This window comes from Balaenoptera acutorostrata, chromosome 5 (genome assembly GCF_949987535.1).
Source record: "Balaenoptera acutorostrata chromosome 5, mBalAcu1.1, whole genome shotgun sequence".
NCBI classification, from domain to species: Eukaryota; Metazoa; Chordata; class Mammalia; order Artiodactyla; family Balaenopteridae; genus Balaenoptera; species Balaenoptera acutorostrata.
Window position 1 is genome coordinate 30,363,797 of NC_080068.1, and position 19,024 is coordinate 30,382,820.

The window sequence follows — 19,024 nt, forward strand, 5'->3', positions numbered from 1 at the left end:
GGGAGTGAATCCCCCCAGCTTCCTATTCATACAAATTTTAAAATGTCATGGAAAGCACTCCAACCTTGAAGAGGCCCAAAAGGGAGGGAGCAAAATAAGTAGTTGAAACAAGTCTGGAAAGGAGATTTTTGTTATAATGGAGACTTCCTGCTACTTGAAGAGCTTGATTTTTTGTTTTCTGGGCACTGGATAAAATGCATCTCTCTCTTACATATATATAATAGAATTCCTGTGTATCTTTTAATGGACTTACTTGTAAGCATATCTCAGTGCAGATTTCTCATTAAGTTGGGGGAGCGCCTCTCACACTTGAGGACAATGAGGACCCCCTGCAGGGCTTGTGAAGCCCACGGCGCTGGGCCCACACCATAGTTAGGATTGGGGAGAGCCTGAAAATGCTTATTTCTAACGTTTTCCCCGATGATGTTTGGCAAACCCTGACATAGACTCCTGTCCGCCCCTCCCCGCATGGTTCTAGGCATGTGCTGATGTAAACAGCTTCTCTGAGGAGTGTAGTTAGGAGAAGTGACAGTGCTTCCTTCTTTTTTCTTTTCTTTTTTCTCCCCTCCCCTCCCCTCCCCCCTCCCCTTCATTCCCCTCCCTTCATCTCCCCTCCCCTCCCCTCTTCTGCCTTCCCAGGATTGTGTGTTTGCTGTCTTCAAGCAGCCCTTGGGTGCCCCCTGCAAACTTTGATTCCCTCTGCCTGAAATGTCTCCCTTCCTTTCTGCTCAAGACAATCTTGACCTGTCTTGAGGATCTAATTTAGTTTTCACTTTCAGGTAGCCTTCTCTAGGGCTCTAGTCTACTGGAGGGTTCGGAATAATCCCTTCCTCTGTCTATACCCAATATGTGATGTTAGAAAACGATCCCCTTCTATTACTAGTTAGTACTTACCTTTTATTGTTATTTGATAGTAGTATATGTGTGTGTCTATCTGTGTATCTACATCAGTGTCTCCATCTGCCTGCCTGCTTATCTATCAGTCTTATTCAGTTTGGGCTGCTATAACCAAAATACTTTGATTGAATGGCTTATTAAGAACAGGAATTTATTTCCCTCAGTTTTGGGGGCTGGACGTCCAAGGTCAGGGTGTCAGCCTGGCTGGGTTGAAGTGGGAGGCTGCTTCCAGTGTACAGACTGCTCACTTCTCACGTATCCTCACATGATGGAGAGCAGAGAGCGGAAGCAGGCTCTCTCGTGGATCTTAGAAGGACACCAATCCCATTCATGAGGATTCCACTCTCATTGCATCCTAATTTTCTCCCAAAGGCCCCACCTCCTAACACCGTCCCATGGGAGGGGGGTAGGGTTTCAACATGCAAATTTGGGGTGGGGTCACGAACATTAGATGCATAACACTATCCAATCTTTCCCTCACTCCAAGATCGATCATAAAATTATTTTTTAATGGATTTAATTTTAATTAATTTATGGCTGCGTTGGGTCTTTGTTGCTGCACACAAGCTTTCTCTAGTTGCAGTGATCGGGGGCTGCTCTTTGTCTTGGTGCGCGGGCTTCTCATTGCGGTGGCTTCTCTTGTTGCAGAGCACGGGTTCTAGGCGCATGGGCTTCAGTAGTTATGGCCCGTGGGCTCAGTGGTTGTGGCACGTGGGCTTCAGTAGTTGTGGTTCACGGGCTCTAGAGCGCAGGCTCAGTGGTTGTGGCGCACGGGCTTAGTTGCTCCTTGGCATGTGAGATCTTCCCGGACCAAGGCTTGAACCCATGTCCCCTGTATTGGCAGGCGGATTCTTAACCACTGTACCACCAGGGAAGCCCTCGATCATAAAATTCTTGACGATAAAATTGGGTCTCATACTCTTTGAACTTTTTAGTGATATTGACATAGTTATTAATAAATATTTTATTTCCCATTTAAATTATTATGCATTTATAAAAATGCTTTTCTTTTGGAAGTCTCATTTCTTTCTGTGTATCATTGAATGTCTCTTAGGCAATTTAAAACTCTTTGGGAATTTCACAGAATTAATCTCACCATTTTCTTTTCATAGTATTTTTCTTTATTTCCTTAGCATTTATAAATTTAGTTTCCATTATGTGTGCTTTTCTTTTTGTTTCTTTTTTTTTTTTTTTTTTAATCCATCATCTCTGCCTACCAGCTGTACAGTATTGATTATGGTAGGATCTGAGTAAATCTGATTAAGAGCCCTTTTAATAAAACCGAAGTTGCTGTGTAGTCATTAAAACTCTTCTCAGAGCCTTAAAAAGGAGGCACTGCCTGGACTGCTTGGTTTTAATCCAGAGTGGTGACTCTCTGTTCCAAAACTTACACTTGCCTTATCTTAGGTCCTGAAAAATGAAGCCCAAATGTACATAGATCATATAGGACCCCGGTAGCTCTATTGTACAGAAATGCCATGACCCCAGCTACCAGAAAGCAAATTTATGCAGGAAAACCTACAGCAGCTGATATTCTGATATAGGCAGTGTGTAAATACAGCTGTAGCCTCTGACAGGTAGAAAACAATCCAGCAGAATTGGATTTCTTGGGTTTCTGCTGATGTTTATGACTTGTGGGTATTATTCATTGCAGTCAATCAATCTGTAGCTATTCCTTACCTGTACACTCAGGTAAGGTGATGGGTGACTTCATTGCCAGTAAAGAATTGCTAGCTCAGTCTCCTTGGAGGACATTACATCATAGGTCAAGGTATTTCAAATGTTCCAAAGTCATTTTTTCCCCAATAAAGTAGTTTTCTCTTCATTTTTAAAGGATGGAGCATGTCCTTGATAAGTAATTCTTTTAGGTTTTCTGCCCCAAAATAAAATCTCTTGTAAGTAGATACCAGGCGTTGTTATCTGCTTCCTCTCCAGATTTCAAATGAAAAGGAGCTCCTCCTGCTAACACGTGTCCATAGTCAAGATGGCAGCCGCATCTTAGAATAGTTCTTCATAGCTGGGAATGTTGGTACCCTGAGATGTAACTCAGTTTGTGCTCTGGCAGGCTGGGAGGGCAATAAATCCTTCTCTCCCACCCAGTGAGAGGCTTGGCTTGGTTTGGTTTATCCTGAATGTGAAGGTGTTCCTAACACGTCTATCCCAGATGCTGCCCTGAGCCGCTGTTGTGCATCAGAGATACATGCCTCCCCAGGCTTGGTGCTAGTTGGTTAGAGTCATTAGACGGTAAGCTCCCATGCCCATTTACAGCCTTGTGCATGTCATCTGTAGACTTTGTGTGTGCTCACTGGTGACCATTTTTATTCTTGTCTACGAAATAATAACTTGCTTCCTTTAAACTGGGCAAACAGATAGAGGTTTCCCATAGACAACTACTTGGCATTTGAGATTACTTGACTTGGTTCCATGATTGCTTTTCAGGGAGTTGATGAATTTTGCGGGGAGATAGCAAAGTACCCCTTAAACTGGCTTCGTGTCTATGACAACAAGCCATGAGTGATTTGTCTGAAGTTCAGAAAAATAATCACCTTAAACAATTTTTAACAGGTTTTGGTGAAATTGGGTGCACACTTAGAAATCATAAGGTAGCAGTCATAGGCAAACTTTGTCTTCACCTCTTCCCTTCGTCTCTCTTTCTTTCTTTTCTCTCTCTCCTCCACCCCTTCAGGGAGGGCTTCCTCTACCCTATTGCTCCTTGACTTTACTGCTCCCAACCCTGCCAGGGCAGTCAGTTCACCCTAGAAGTTGATGTCTTAAATTTTTCTCTCTCTTACGATGATGATTGTTTCAAAAGAAAATAGGGAATTTATCTTTTAAAAGTTTTCTCTCTCTCTCTCCTTTTTTGGGGGGGGGGGTGCATATCTGCTTTTTTGCTGACTTGACTAAGATGAGCACATATGGCTTTTGTAAAAAGGGGAGAAAAGTTATGTATATTTAAAAAGAGATCAGGAGACGGTGGTATTTAACCCCCAAAAGTGAATTGTCCATCATAGGCATTTCCAGCACCTTTATTGGCTAGTTAGGACATCATATCCTAATAAGGGGAGCACCTTTTCTTCTCTGCTTACCTGTAGGTGGACCCTGGTTACAGAAAGTGGTGGGTTCCATTGACCGGCGTCTCTAGTAGAGCTGGTGCCTTCACGTGGTGCTGGGTGCTGTGAGGAGTGGATTGGAAGCCAGTCTCCCATACCTCCGTGAGCGGCAAAGTCCCTGGTGGGTTCAGAAAGGTGGAGGTCTAAGATAGCTCGTAGGGAAGTACGGGGCAGATGAGCAGGCGTAGACCGCCTTGCTGTGAGCCCCGGCAGCCTTGTGACTTCTGCCCAGAGGTTAGGCCCATCTGGACCTGTTGGGGGCTGGGGACTTAGAGGGGGCAGAAGCTTCTGCGTCAGCAGTGGCTGGTGGTGAGAGGCTGCAGAGAAGGCGTGATGCGGTAGATCCTCTCTTGCATTTCTCAGAATCAAAGACTGTGGAGCATTAACTCTCGGGGGCCACAGACTTTGTTGTAGCTGCTTTATAACTATTTCATGTTGATCCTCACATCAGACCCAGTGAGGTAGAAGTTATGCTCATTTTTAAAGATAGAGAAATGGAGGCACAAAGAAGATCAGAAATTTGCCCCAAGCCACATGACTAGTAAGGGACAGAGAAGGGTTATGACCCTGATCTGTCTGCCCTCGTGATCCGTGGTTCCCTTGGACTTGTGTTACTGTCGGTATGGAAAGTCTGGTGGCATATGGGAACGTTGTTCAATTGTAGTTTTCCCCCGATTCTGAGACCCAGTGAGCTAATACTGGCTGTCAGCTGGCCGCTGCCCTTGTTTTGAAGAGGGAGCGCTGACCCTGTGTTAAGACACGTTGCTGTGGTTTATAGTTACCTATGGGGAATAAACCCTTGAACCTGAATGGCGGCACAGTCACCATCTAACACCTTTGGCTGAGATTTGTGGAGGAGGGCATCCTCCCCTGCAGCAGAGCTGGGAGACTTGGAAATTTGATATTTTGCAACAGAGCCGCATCCATAATCTTTTTATGAGTAACATGATATCCGGTAAAGCTCTTGAAGCTAATCTCGGGGCCCACGTGCTTGGCCATCGACCATCAGTCTATTCACACTCATTGGGGTGGTGGTGGTGGATAACTTTTGTCCTGTATATCTTCTTGAATCTTCTCTCCAACTCAGTATAGTAATTACGCCGTCACGACTGACCGCCTGGCATCCTCACAGCCTTCCATACACGTCCCTTGTGTCTTGCTAGGGTATTTTTGGTATTTGTATCGTGTACTTGGCACTTGCACGTGGCCTAATTCACCTCTTCCTTTGCTGTGCTCTAACTACAGGTTCTGAAATTCAGAGATTTTATTTTCAAGCCAAATAGTTGGTCATTCATCTAACTTTAAAACCCCGTAATGAAAAGTTGACTTTCCAAATTAAAGACACTCGTCTGAATTTTTGTAGTAGCTGCTCTACTGCTTAAGATTCAAACAAACAAACAAAAAATTAAGTCTTCTCATTAGTCTTGTTTTGTTTTTGCTTTCCTTTTTTGTTTCATTGGTTTTTGCTATTGTAATGTATCATTTGCTGTGCATGGATTGGTTGGCTGGGTCTCAACATTGAAATGCAGGCAGGGGCCTCGTGAGCTTTCTGTGAGTTGGAAGACCGTGGTGTAGACTGATAAAGCACTGATTTTAGAGTCAAACAAGCCTGGCTTTGCATTCTTCGCCTGCCACTTAAAACCTTGGAGGCCTTATATAAATTACTTCAGCAAACCAAGGCTTAGCAAGATTATCTGCAAAGGGGGAGTGACAGCACCCACCCCTCTGGATTGTTGTGAGGTTTCAAGGTACCACATGTAATAAAACCCAGTCACGGCTCCCCTGGGAGGCCTAGGTGGCCACCTGCTTGTATTTTCCTTTCCTCCGAGAACTTAATTTAATATTCTTAGTTGAACTTGACCCAACTTCCTGGTTCATCAGTTATGTAATCTCCCCACTAAATAGCTTAGGGAAAATAGGCTCTCTAGTCCTGGATAAGCCTTTAGTGTTGACCTGAAGTTGCATTGTTTCCAGCATTTACAGTAGTTACGCCAGGAGAACCCGGGGCTCCTGTCCTCACCTCGCTGTGTAGATACCTCCTCTGTAGAAGCTTCTGAGACTAGGGCCCGTGGGAAGCTCATGACCAAGGCATAGGGTTCCCAGTGGGACCCAGCCAGCTCTCTAAACTGTTCTGGGCAGTATGGGAAGCTCACCCATCACGACAGGTAACCCGTAAAACAGCTTGGTAAGTAACCAGAGGATTTTCTTAGCAGAGTAGTGCTGTACCCCTTTTGAGCTGTGCTTGGGAGCCCCTGTTTTATATGTTCCACCCTCACGTTGGCTGGTGGCTGTCTTCCACATACGAATTGAGCTTGTGGAAATACTCCCGTCAGTTTCCCTGCGGGACCACAGTGCTGAGACCTCTCTACAGCCCCGTAATTCTCTGAAACGCAGCCGCAGCTCCTTTTCTGTTCTGCTAGCAAGCTAAAGTTCAAGCCTTGTCCCTGATTCCACAGTGATCATCTGGAAGGAAGAGAAATGCAATTCAAGGAACACTTTGAGTGAAAGATCAGTCAGAGGTGTAACTCTCAGTTCTTTGATAGCAAACCCTGAAAAAATGATCAGCCTGGGAGTGAACTTCGTAAGTTATGGGCTGACTAGGTAGTGGTGTCCTTTCTTGTCAAGGAGGGAAACCCCCCCGGCAGACCCAGCATCCTGGGCGGTGAGGACGGAGTGTTCAGTGTGGTTGTATCCAACCTCAAAAGGTTCTGTCTTATCTGTGTTCAAGAGATTTCCTTCCGTGCCTTTCCTCCTCTCCCTGCCCACCTCCCTCCTTTTTCTCAAGGGGGACCAAGTTCTTGCTTTTATATGCTGGCTTGATCTGTTGGCTGTCTGCCTCCTGCGTGGGAGGTGATCTTGAGCAATTAGTCAGGAGAGCTGCTGCTGCAGGAAAGCGCTGGGTGCTTGCAGATCGGCTTTTGGCACACACAGGAGTCTCCATGCCACAAAGCCAGTGAAGATGGAGGAAGGCGAGTGGGCTTCTCAAGCCCAGGGGAGTTTACCGTCATTATCTTCACCTCTTCCAACTCTCCACTACGAAATGGATTCGCATCTGGTCCATCTCATCCAGGGGTGAGCAGACTGTGACCCACCACTGCCTGTTTTTTTTTAATAAATAAAGTTTTATTGGAACACAGCCACCCAGTCATTTACATTGTGTCTGTGACTGCTTTCGTGCTGCTATGATGGCAGGGTTAAGTAGTTGCAAGACCTACAGCCTGCAGACCCTGAAGTATTTATCGTCTGGTCTTTTGCAGAAAAAGTTTGCTGACCTCGATCTAATCTATAAACAAAACTGATCTTTTTGGAAAAGCCCACACTCCTTAAAAACCAGTTTCAACAGTTGTGGTTAATTGCCATGTTTTAGATGGGCGGTCCAAGTGATTTTTAAACGTAACCCTTAGGAATCTTTTCATGTCATTGAACTAACCAAAAGTTTTCCATATGGCTTTTGGATGCCTTCAAGTATGTGATCATAATTTCAAAAGGCTTTTTAGTGCTTCAGTGATTGAAAAATTTATTTGGGGTTATTCTTTTTACAACCTGTTGTTAAAAAAATTTTTTCTTTTATTTTGAAATAGTTTTAGATTTACAGAAAATTTACAAAGATAGTTCCCATAGACCCTTCACCCGGCTTCTACTACTAACATCTTACACCGAACCATGATACTTTGGTTAAAACCAGGAAATTCACATTGGTACGATACTATTACATACAGACGTTATTTCTGTTTCACTAATTGTTTCACTCACTCATGTCCTTTTGTTCCAGGATTCAGTCTTGGATCATATGTAGTCATACTGCACTTAGCAACTTTTTTCCCCCAATGGTGACATTTACTTAATATTTATAGTTTTTTCCCTTTGACAGAGTTCGTTGTCTTTTGGTAAAGAAGATGATTCATTGGTGAAGATGTAAGCCTGGAAAGCAGAGGCGATATACCTAATGCTCATAAGAAGGACTTCACCTGTTGAGTGCTCACTGTTCTCCAGTCACTGCTGGGTGCTTTATACCTGTCATCTTATTTACATCTTACTGCCACCCAGCCTGTTAACACTTACTTTCATTTTCGCTAAGGAAGCTGAGACCAGGGAGGTTGTTACTCTCCCAGGTTTCAGTCGCGGCTGACCCCTAGCCAAGGCTGATAATGCCAGCTCTGCCCCAGCCTCTGAGAGTAAGAAGTGTCCTCCCCTCTCTCCCCCTTCCCCTCCTGCCTCCTTTTTTTTTTAAACAAGAAGAGGAACAAGCTGAGGGAGATTAGGAAACTGCACATGGGCCCACAGCCAGGGCTGTCTTTGGAACCCAGGGTCTCTGTAGAGTGGCGGCGTTTCATGCAATTGTAATAGGTGTGATTACAGTCCTTCAGTCGCCCTGCCTGTGAGCATCTGACTCAGTGGTCCTGCCCCCCGAGTACCTCTGCCTCTCATCTCTCTCCATTCAGCTCCTTGTGTTCCACTCCAGCCGCTCGCTCGGAGGGACTTGAGGCCGTGAGCTCCGTGCAGTCTTGTCCAAACGGGGCTTTGACCCGACATTGACCTTGAGTAAGTCACCGTCACCGTTCTGCTGTCGGCTTCTCATGTGTCACGTGGAACGGTAGCATAGCCGGGAATGAGTGAATGAACACGTGCCAGTTGTGCCTGGCTCAGCACCGACTGTGCCAGGGTGTAGGGAGGGCGTGATGATACTGACGATGGCGCCCTCGGCTCGGGGCGGAAAGCCTCCTTGGATGCCCACGTGGCAGCTGCTCCCTCCTCTGTTCCCCTGCGGGACCCTGGCCACCTCTCTGTTACGTGGCGCTCGTCAGGCTGCGTCATGATCATCGATTTGTCATTCTCTTCTCACCTGACTGGGTGCTCATGGAAAACAGCTGTTATAGTTCCCTGGGTGTCCCCAGGGCAGGCATGGGGCCTGACAGGTAGTTCTCAGACCAAGAGTGATGAGCAAACAGGGTCCAGTGCGAACCCCCCTAATGATCAGTGATGTCCTCCCGGCCCAGTGCCGTGGATTATGGCCACTTGTCACAGGGGCATGCTTCTCCCCACTGCTGCCCCCTCACTGTGCTCACTTGGAACCAACAGCGTGCTGGCTCGGGAATTCCCCCTCTCTGGCACTTAAAGAAGAACGGTGGCATTTATTTGAACAGAGATTTCCCATAATATACAGATCGACAATATTTCCTTCTGTCTTTATTAACATTTTCAAACACTTTTGCCCAGGACAGCTGTTCTAGACTTATGCTGTACGTTGTTTCCCAGCCTGGAATGAAAGATCATTTCACTAATGTGTTAGCTTCTGCTCGGAGACCTCGCAAATGAGGTTTTAAAATCTTTCCTTCCGGTGCAAACTTCTGATTTGATGCCAACATCATAAAAGCCATCGTCAAATATCTTGGTATTTGGGGGATTTAATCATTTCAGAGAAGCAGTCATTTCTTTTCTTGATGTGTATCCTCCCTCGAATGCTAAATTATGCTCTGTGCTCCCAGATCCTGGAATCGGGCACTTGTATTGCCAGCACTGCCCAGAGCCTGACCTGCCTGTGCTTTGCAAGAAATGTTTGTTAGAGGCAGACGTTCTCTGGTGACTGGTGCAGCTGTTGTCGAATTTTAACAGTTAAGGCCCTAAGTCCCCTCCCCCATTTCTGAAAAGTTTCTGCTTTTCTGCTGCCAAAAAGTTTTTTTAATATGCATGGCGCGTGGAGTCTGGTATTGGAGACGATCGGGTCACAGTTTGAATCCCAAGCAGCATATACCTCTGATTTGTTACATTTTCAGAAAAATGAACTCTGTAAAGTGTACACATACACAGAAACGGTCATAATTTCATGTTATTGAGGGTTTATTCCTCCCCATCGTGAAAGCTACACGGTCTTTCCCTCACGTGCAGACCTGTTTTGCCAGGGCAAGAGTGCTGATTCTTGTTACTGGAGAGAATTCGCTCATCACCTTCACAAATGTGTGTTCCACTCCCCAGCCCTTCCACCTGCCCCGCCCCCAGGCAGGAGACTTCCCATTGCCTTAGGAGTACCAGGTAGCATTCCAATGTCAGAAAGTTTTCGAGGATGAGTTTCTGAGTTAGCAGGAGGAAATCTCTGTGTTTTTAGTGAAACCCTCTTGTTTCCATTTCTTCCTTTTCTTTGAGAAGGAAACATTTCTCCTCAAAGGGACGTTGGCTCTTTTGCCCCGAAGACAGAGAGGAGTCATGATGCTTTCAGTTTAGTGTGTGAAATTGGGAAGAGAGCAGAGAAACATATTCATATTTCTCTGTAATTTATTTCTGTTTTGGTAAATGTGGTTTCTGAGCTTTTCAGGAAGAGTAGACTTCTGCCTGCATTTTTGCAAACCACAGCTTGGCTTTCAGGAAACATGGCACTTTAGGTGCTTTTTTTTATAATTGCTCAGCAGCTCATTATTCAATAAAATCGGTGGTTTGTGATCATGCTGGTCTTGCTCATCAAAAATCCATAGTTAAAGGGGCAGGAGGGAGAAGGAATTAAATAGGTTTTTTTTTTTTTTTAAATGCTTAAATTTGGGAAGTGGTAGGAGAGAACACTTGAAATATTCCATTGTGTTCTAGCAGGTAATGGGCCTTAGATCACCTACCAGTTTTGATCTTTAACCCAAAGGCTTTCTTCGCCAGGGTTCTCCTCTGAACCACAGAATACAAAAAATGACCTGAGTATTTTCTCAGTGCTCCCAAGCATGCTGTCAAGAACTGTGACGTCTGAAATTTGACTCTGCTTTGCAGGGTCCCGCATTGGCCTGCCATGATTCCAAGGATGCTGGCAGAAGACGTTGGGCTCCTGGTCAGAGTCAAAGGACTGTACTAATCACAGCCATAGCAGTCCTCAGAGTATTAATCCGAGTCCCAGTTTCCACAGGGTGATGCCCCGTGGCCCAGATAACACCTGCCTGTGGAGTGTTAGCAAGAGAGAAACCCAGAGCTCAGGAAAACCAGATCTTTTATGACGGACAGTAAAGCCTGCTCTTCGCTCCAGGGGAAGACACAACTTTATCTTCCAAGGCTCTGTGCTCTAAAAACATCCTTGAAAAGATAATCCAGCCTCTGCTCACTAGAAGTGCAGAAACACCAGAGACCCGTATTGAATTGTCTCCCAACACATGGGTAGCTAGAACAGTTCTAGACATGCAGGAGAGGTGTTAATTCATTATGTACATGGATGCCTTAGGGCGCCTTCTCTCGGGAGGCCCAGGCTGAGAAAAACCGCTAGATCTTTGCTCTGGGCTGCCGTTTCCCGAATGCTTAGGGTTCCTCTAAAATGTTATAAGTCAAAGAAGAGAAAGACAATGTCAGAAATTCTCCTTTAAAAGGAATACTTTACTGCTTTTTGAGAAAATTATAAGTGTTATCTTTTAAAGAATTAGATAGTTAAAAAATATTTTTTGATCCTTATTACCAAAAAACAAAATAAAACCCAAATTCTGGAAAGTAGGAGATGGTTTATATAAAGAAACTCATGTTTACAATTTCTTGCCTTCCAAAAAAGAAAGAAAATGTTGGCAGGTTGCTTTTGGAGACACCTGTGAAACATCGTCTGGCCTCTGCTGGCTGAGGCGAGAATTCAGGTCTTAGGTCTTGAGTATATTTAACCGCTTCCTGCCTCATCCCCACTCCTTCCCAGCAAAGAAGCCCATGGAAAGTTTCTTGTATCCTCATGGCTACTTGGCTCCGTTTCCCGAACTTTGTTTTGCTGGGCAGGTCTCCTCTTTCACAGGACTTAGTTCTCCACGTGACTTATGATACCTCCTCCCCATAGTAGAGGCAAATATGAATAGTCCAGTCTGCAAAGTTCATGCCCACAGAGGAGTCCCGAGCGGAGGCTTTCTGACATACTGTGGGGAAACCCAGGGGCTCAAATACAGAAATTTAGATCTAAGTGGGAAGCCTGAAAAGACTCTCTTGGTGAACCAGTGAGTGTGGGATCACATAGCACATCTGTGTGTTGACAGAAAACAGAAAACAAAAAAAAAAATCACAGAGGACAAACCAAGAAGCAAAAAAGGCTCATGTTGCGAGCTTGGCTCTGGGCAAGGATGGGCGACTCTGAGTTCCTGTTTTGGGACAGGGTGGAGAAAGCCGAGCTAAGGATAGGCCCTTACCTTCTGCACCTGCTATTGCAACAATTCTTTCACTTGCCAGAAGGAGTATTTTCCCTTTACAAAAAAACAAAACAAAATATTTCTTTCTAAAAGAAAGATGTGAGGATGAAGTAGATAATAGCTGTAAAATTTATGACCTTTACTTTTAAAGAGCCTTATAAATACACACACTGTTACCTTATCTTCATCCCGTAGCTGTCCTCCCTCTCAGCAGATAGATGGCCATCGTTTCATCACTTGACTATTTACGACCAGGAAGAGTTGGTTCGGGTGGGGTAACACACCTCACCCTCCATCGCCACCAGCACCCACAAGCGCCTTGAGTAATTGCTGGGAGATAAAATGGCAGTTGTTTGGCTAACTGTGGTCTTAAATTCTCTGTCAGAGCTTCACTCACGCCATCCTCTCCCTGATGAGTAAGAACCCATTAAAGTTTCATTTTCTGCTGAAGAATGGAGTGACTTTTGCTGTTGGTGATACAGATCACCTTGAGATTTATAGGTTTCTTTGCTTGGTATGAAGTAGGTTTTATGACTTCCAAATGAATGGCTGGATAGGGGGATTGTAAATAAGTTGTTCAAAGAATAATGTTTTTAAGATGTTCCTCCTCCCCCCGCTTTTCTGATCAGAGTAAAGGCAACCTTCTGTGTACTAAATATCTATGCAGTCGGTAATGCAATATTTCATGGGCCTGGTGTATACTGTTCAGTTGTAGTGTTAGCACACGTGAACTGGCTTCTCAGATGTGGCTTGAATGCTTCCTGTGCCAAGCCCTCTGCCCGGCTTTGTGAGTCTACACAAAGAGTTACCCACCTGCTGTCAACCCAGAGGCGAGAGAGATGTCTGAAACCAACACAGAACAACTCATGCTGATGGGCCTTCCCATTTATTGGTGTGATGGGCCTTCAGAGAAGGTCTGTGACTTAGAGAGCCCAGAGGAGAAGAACTGGGGGAGGCAGCTGGAGCTGAGCCGGGGGGAGGGGACTGGACTGGAGCCAGCAGAGGAGCGCAAGAGCCTGAGGGGGGGAGGAGGGGAAGTCATGGGAGCAGAGCTGTGGGCTAAGAAGCCAGGCTGCCAGGGCAGGTGGGGGAGCACACTTGTTCCTGGGGAGGCACACGGGGTGGCCTGGGTCTTACCCAGGTGGCTGAATGTGGCTGATGGAACTGGCCGAATGGGAGGCCTGGGGCCAGGGGCTTGGCTAGGAGACCTCCGCCGTGACACCGGCATCAGCAGTGAGAATGGGAGCGTCTCCTGTTCACGACGAGAGCGCAGAGAAAGGAACACAGCCTGGGAGCTTTTTGCAGTAAAAATGGACAGGACGTGGTGTTAGTTCTGCTTTAGAAGAAGAATCAAAGATAATGCTCAGTAATATGGAAGGACACGGAAGCTGCTCGTAGAAACTGGTTTTAGCCAAAGAGGGTGTGTTGGAGGTGAGGGGCATCTGGGTATAGCAGCATTGAATACATATGTGTTGAAAATGTACTTGAGTAAAACGAGCAGCTTTCAGCCCTGTGCTTTTAAAGCAAGCTTTGTAGACCATAGTCACAAGCCTCCAGTTTTGAGATCATTGAAGAATAGTTTATTCAGATCAACACGTATTTATCGAACCCTCCACGTTTAGAGGCCCCTCCATGAGTCTGTTTACTGACCTTTTTACATTAACTTATTTTCAAAATTGGCAACTATTAGGGAATGTTAAGGTCACCAAAGATTTACTGTTCATTGGTTTCTCCCTTAAATGCTAGTCTTTGGTCCACTCTAGAGGAATCTTGATTCCCAGTGGCATTCTGTTCTGAGTTGCCACATGTATATGACCAGATGAAAGAGCTTTATTTATTTTTTTATTTTTATTTTTTTATTGGAGTGTAGTTGCTTTACAATATTGTGTTAGTTTATACTGTACAGCAAAGTGAATCAGCTATATGTATACGTATATCCCCTCTTTTTTGGATTTCCTTCTCATTTAGGTCACCACAGAGCAATGAGTTGAGTTCCCTGTGCTATACAGTAGGTTCTCATTAGTTATCTATTTTATGCACAGTATCAATGGTGTATATATGTCAGTCCCAGTCTCCCAATTCATCCCATCCCCGCTTGGTATCCATACCTTTCTTCTCTATGTCTGTGTCTCTATTTCTGCTTTGTAAGTAAGATCGTCTATACCAATTTTTTCAGATTCCACATATATGCCTTAATATCCGATATTTGTTTTTCTCTTTCTGACTTACCTCACTCTGTATGACAGTCTCTAGGTCCATCCACGTCTCTACAAATGACCCAATTTCGTTCCTTTTTATGGCTGGGTAATATTCCATTGTATATATATGTACCACATCTTTATCCATTCCTCTGTTGATGGGCATTTATGTTGCTTCCATGTTCTGGCTGTTGTAAATAGTGCTGCAGTGAACATTGGGGTGCATGTGTCTTTTTGAATTATGGTTTTCTCTGGGTATATGCCCAGTAGTGGGATTGCTGGGTCATATGGTAGTTCTATTTTTAGTTTTCTAAGGAATCTCCGTACTGTTCTCCGTAATGGCTGTACCAATTTAGACATTAAAAGGCCACTGTTGAATATTTAGAGCTATAGGTCATGGGCTTGACTGTAGATTCTTTTGACTTTCCTTATAAGCAGAAAACATGAATATCTCAAAAGTCCAAGCAACTAGTTTTGGCCGTTGGATTCTGGTGTTGTAATTAGTGCACCAGTATGGCGCTAGGTTGGACAAGACTAGATCTTCTCCACAAACCTGAAGAAGTACGGTGAGGCATCTCTAGTTTTGGGGTGTGGCTCTTGGGGCTACAAACCTGGGAGGAGGTGGAGAGGACTCTATCCCTTTGTCATGAGGAGAGAGAAAGGAACTATCATCCTGGCCATTGAGGAATGGGGTGTCATGTATTTGGTGTTCTGTGGCCTTTATACTATTAATCCTGTTCTTCAAACTTCCACGCTTAGCCCAAGCCAGGCCCGATCATCCACGGTCCAGTGGCTTAACCCTCAGGCACCAACCACACCGAGCTGCAACACAGCGGTTACACCTCCTTCACCCAAGCTGGCGTCTTTCCCCCTCTCTCTTCCTGCCACCGTAGCGGACAAGCCACCTGAAAGGTACGTGGTTTGGAGCGTGATGTAGAATGTGAGGGCGGCACACACAGGGGCCTGATCAACCTGAGCACGTTCTTGTGCTCCCCACGTGGAAACAGCTGCCGGTCTCCTGGACTTCGTGGACAACATTTACAACCTTGCCTTGGACTTAAAGGTTCAAGAACAAGTACATTCTTAGAGATTTGCCTTACGTGAGACCTGCTTGAACCTACTCTTTTTGGTGCTGGTTGTGCATTTATGAAACCACGTATTTTGGAAGAACTTTTTATACATGAATAGAAAGCACATGGTTTGTTTTACAGGAAGGTAAACGGGGCACTGGGAACTGTAATTAACACAGCTCTTTAATGGGCCAGTGGTGCAGAGGCCAGAGGTGCTGACCTTTAGCACAGCCCTTCCTCCGGGACAGCAGGCTGAGGCTCTTCTCCCCATCAGTGGCTTCCCCTGCTCCGGCGAGGTGGGATGCTTCCTTCTGCCTCGGTGTGCATCTGGCTGACAGCTTGGTCTCCATCCTTCCCCACTGTGTTCTTTTCCCACAAGAACACACAGGATGTTTTGACAAGTGTTGAGAAGCCGAGCCTGATGTCCCTTTTGGGGGCGAGACCCAGCTGAGAGCAATGAGCCCCTTCCAGGGTGGCGTGAAAGCAGAGCGTCACTGTAGACAGATGGGCGTCCGAGGGGCATGGCTGGAGCCATTTAGTGTCCGTGTGCCTCTGCCCTTCGCTGCCTCGCCTTCGGTCTCAAGACACCGGTGCTTTTCCTTAATAGATAAACCGAAATGCTTCAGAAATAAACATGCCCTGTGGTTCTAATAACGCTGAACGAGAGGGAAGGGCATCCCACTGAGCGGAGAGGAGAAGTAGGTGAAGAGGTTCAGGGAAAGCTTCTCAGAGTGGCTCCCTAAAGAAAGACTGGGGTTTGAAACCTGTCATTTACTTGACAGGCAAGTGCTGTGGTTTGCCCCATGTTCCCTTTCCCCCTAATTTCCTTTTTGGAAGGAGCTGCCGTGCTGGTGACATAGAGATGAGATTTGGGCAGTGCGGGCGGGGGAAAGGTGAGCTTTCTCATGTTTCACTTGGTGCCTTGCCTGTTCCCTCTTCAGCGTCATCAGTCGGAAGGCCCGGGCAGTGTACCCGTGTGAAGCAGAACACAGCTCGGAATTGTCTTTTGAAATAGGAGCGATTTTTGAGGATGGTAAGTGTTAGTGGGAGCTTTGTGGGAGGCTGTCTTCTGCCGGCCCAGAGGGTCTACAGCCCAGAGCAGACAGGAGGTCCCTGGCTGTGGGGTTGTCAGGAGCAGAAGTCTGTCTGTCCCTTGATGCTTTGGCTGGGCGAGAGCCTGCCCACGTGGCTCCCAGGAACCGAACGCCAGGGGGCTGCGGGTGCCCACTTCCGCTTTAATCTTGGTTATTCTCCAACTCTTGTAACTCCTGAGGGTCTTCGTTCGGGATATCTTTCTCCTGATGTAGAGAAGCCGCTGCCACTTGGAGTCAAGAAATGTTTGTGATTTGCATCCTCTGTTTTCCTCCCCCCAGCGTCCGCACCCTAGCCTCCTAAATGCTTCAGGTTCACCAGCTCTGAGCTACAGACACGTGCTTTGTCGACCAATTTTGGTTTATCGTTCCCTTACCATTCTTATGCTTTACATGAGTTTTGCTTGTTTGAATAAGTGCATGAATCTCTAGATATGGGTATTGACTTTGCCTACTGAAACCAGGGTATAGATTTTTGTTTGCATATTTAATAGTCACACATAAGCATTGAGGAGCTATGCCCGGCTTCAGATTTCACAAATTCCTCCCATGGTTCAGTGTACATCTCTTCCCTCCCCCTTGATTTCTTCCTTCCCAGTCCTCCTCATTATGAAATTCATTGGTTGCTATGGAAACAGTGATGTTGTGTGGGGGCAGAGCTGCCCAAAAGGGTTCTGGAGAGGCAGCAAGAACCTTTGATACTTGGAATGGAATGGTTGATTAGCCAGAATGTTTGGAATATATGGAGTATATCAACACAACGCCTGGTGCTATATTGTCAGTAATGCGGCATGTGCTGATGATTGTTTTTTAGAAAGCAAGTTGCCTCATTTAGAGTAGATTTCTATATCGGTGTGCTACGTACTCTGGAGAGCCACAGACTCCTGATAGTGTCAGAAAACAAACAACAACAAAAAACCCCACGTATGACAGAATTATACTTGGTGGAGAAATTTTGCTCTTGGAGTAGAAGCAAGATCAGTCCTCCATCACCATAACGTACATGCATGCAGTTTTGCCAGGAGAGTCAGTTAACTGCCCTCCTCCAGGCCTGTCATGTATGAGCACCCATATGGCAGAAGGGAAAGTGGAGACCACTGAAACCCACCATTTAGGAAATGAGGATGAATTTTGACGCTGTGTGGTTGATTAGATTTGTTTGGGGCCTCAGAACACAGTATGGGTCATGTGATACTTACCTTGGTGGAAGGTGTATCTATTAGAATGCCTTTGGCTGCAAGTAACAGATAGAACTGGTTAAAGCAGTCATGAAAGCGGATTCGCTCACGCAAGAAGAAGTCTGCACGTGGGGAGCTCCAGGGGCTGGTTAATCACATACTCAAAGATGTCACCCAAGACCGCAGTGTTTCCATCTCTGCTCATGGACAGGGGCCTCTGGCTGGTTCCCCAGCGTGGGTGGGATGGCTGTCCCAGTTCCAGGCCTCATGGCCACACTCAACCCTAGCAGAAGGGGGTTGCCTCATCCTTGTGTTCTTTTTTTAAGCATGAGAAAACTTTTTCAGAACATCCTTCCTAGGTGACCTGCTCTCACGTCTCAATAGCAAGAATGAGGTCATGTGCTCCCCTTAAACTCATTGCCAGCCAGGACTTCAGATCAATCAGCACCACACTGGGTCCAGGGGCTTCTCCTCTGGGCACGTGGACATGGGAACAGGGGTCAGGACCCCAATCAAATCCGGTCTGCCAACTTGGATATTGGGAAAGGCCGATAGATGTCTGACGCGGGACACTGAAGTTCTGCACTTTTAAAGTCCCTTGGTGACTTGCAGGAGACCTCCTAAGAAAAATAGTGTGTGCGTAGGGGTGTGTGTGTGTGTGTCTCTCTATCTCTGTATATACTCATATCCATGTGTACACACACATACAGGCATACACACACACATATGTCAGTGTGTTTCGGGAACAGGAGAGTGATTGATAGCAGGTAGCTATCAACTCTGCACTTATTTTGCCTGAGGTCAGTTGGCTTTTCCACTTTCTCTGTGACCCTGGGCAAGTTCCTTAAGTTCTCTCTGCATCAGCTTCTCCATCCTAATCCACAAGGATGTCCACACATGTAGTGATGTGTCAGGGCAGCGTGTGCAGCACAGACATTGTGGAGGATGTTGCCGACCTTGCAGCCTCGCTTGGCGCTCCGTGCACCCGGCTTCGTTTTGAGCCAAGGCACATACCACTCAGTTTCCGGGCTCTGTGGCGCTGATGTCCTCAGGTCCTCCCCCAGGCCAGCTGCTCTAGAGACGCTTGTTGACGTGTTGACACCTTCCCTGTACAGGAGCACGTGCACGTCTCGTTTGATGTGAGCTCCTTGCCTTGCAGCCCCTGCATCCCACTCCTGTTCTTCTGTTGCCAAAGATACGCACGGGGACCACGATCGGAACCCACATCCCCAAACTTACTGTTTCTTAGGGTGGTTCTTAAAGGTCACAGAAAATGGAAGACCCTTAAGCAGGATTTATTCTTTTCTGTGTGTTTGCACCTTCATCTTCCGTGCATAGTTGATCTCTTAGCAGAGACTTG

The 19,024-nt window shown here is 46.0% G+C and overlaps 1 protein-coding gene across 3 annotated transcripts in view; it reads left to right on the forward strand.

Annotated features, from left to right (window-relative positions):
* The window catches only part of ARHGAP10 (Rho GTPase activating protein 10), a 337,610-nt gene that overhangs the window by 313,446 nt on the left and 5,140 nt on the right, over positions 1 to 19,024 (forward strand). For all 3 annotated transcript variants that reach the window (XR_009008363.1, XM_057546891.1, XM_057546890.1), the window contains 2 exons: positions 15,085 to 15,237; positions 16,337 to 16,428. Coding sequence is in view for 2 of the 3 variants with exons in the window: in XM_057546891.1 (XP_057402874.1) it covers positions 15,085 to 15,237; positions 16,337 to 16,428 (245 nt within the window). In the remaining variant the exon portion in view is untranslated. The remainder of the gene's footprint in view (positions 1 to 15,084; positions 15,238 to 16,336; positions 16,429 to 19,024) is intronic.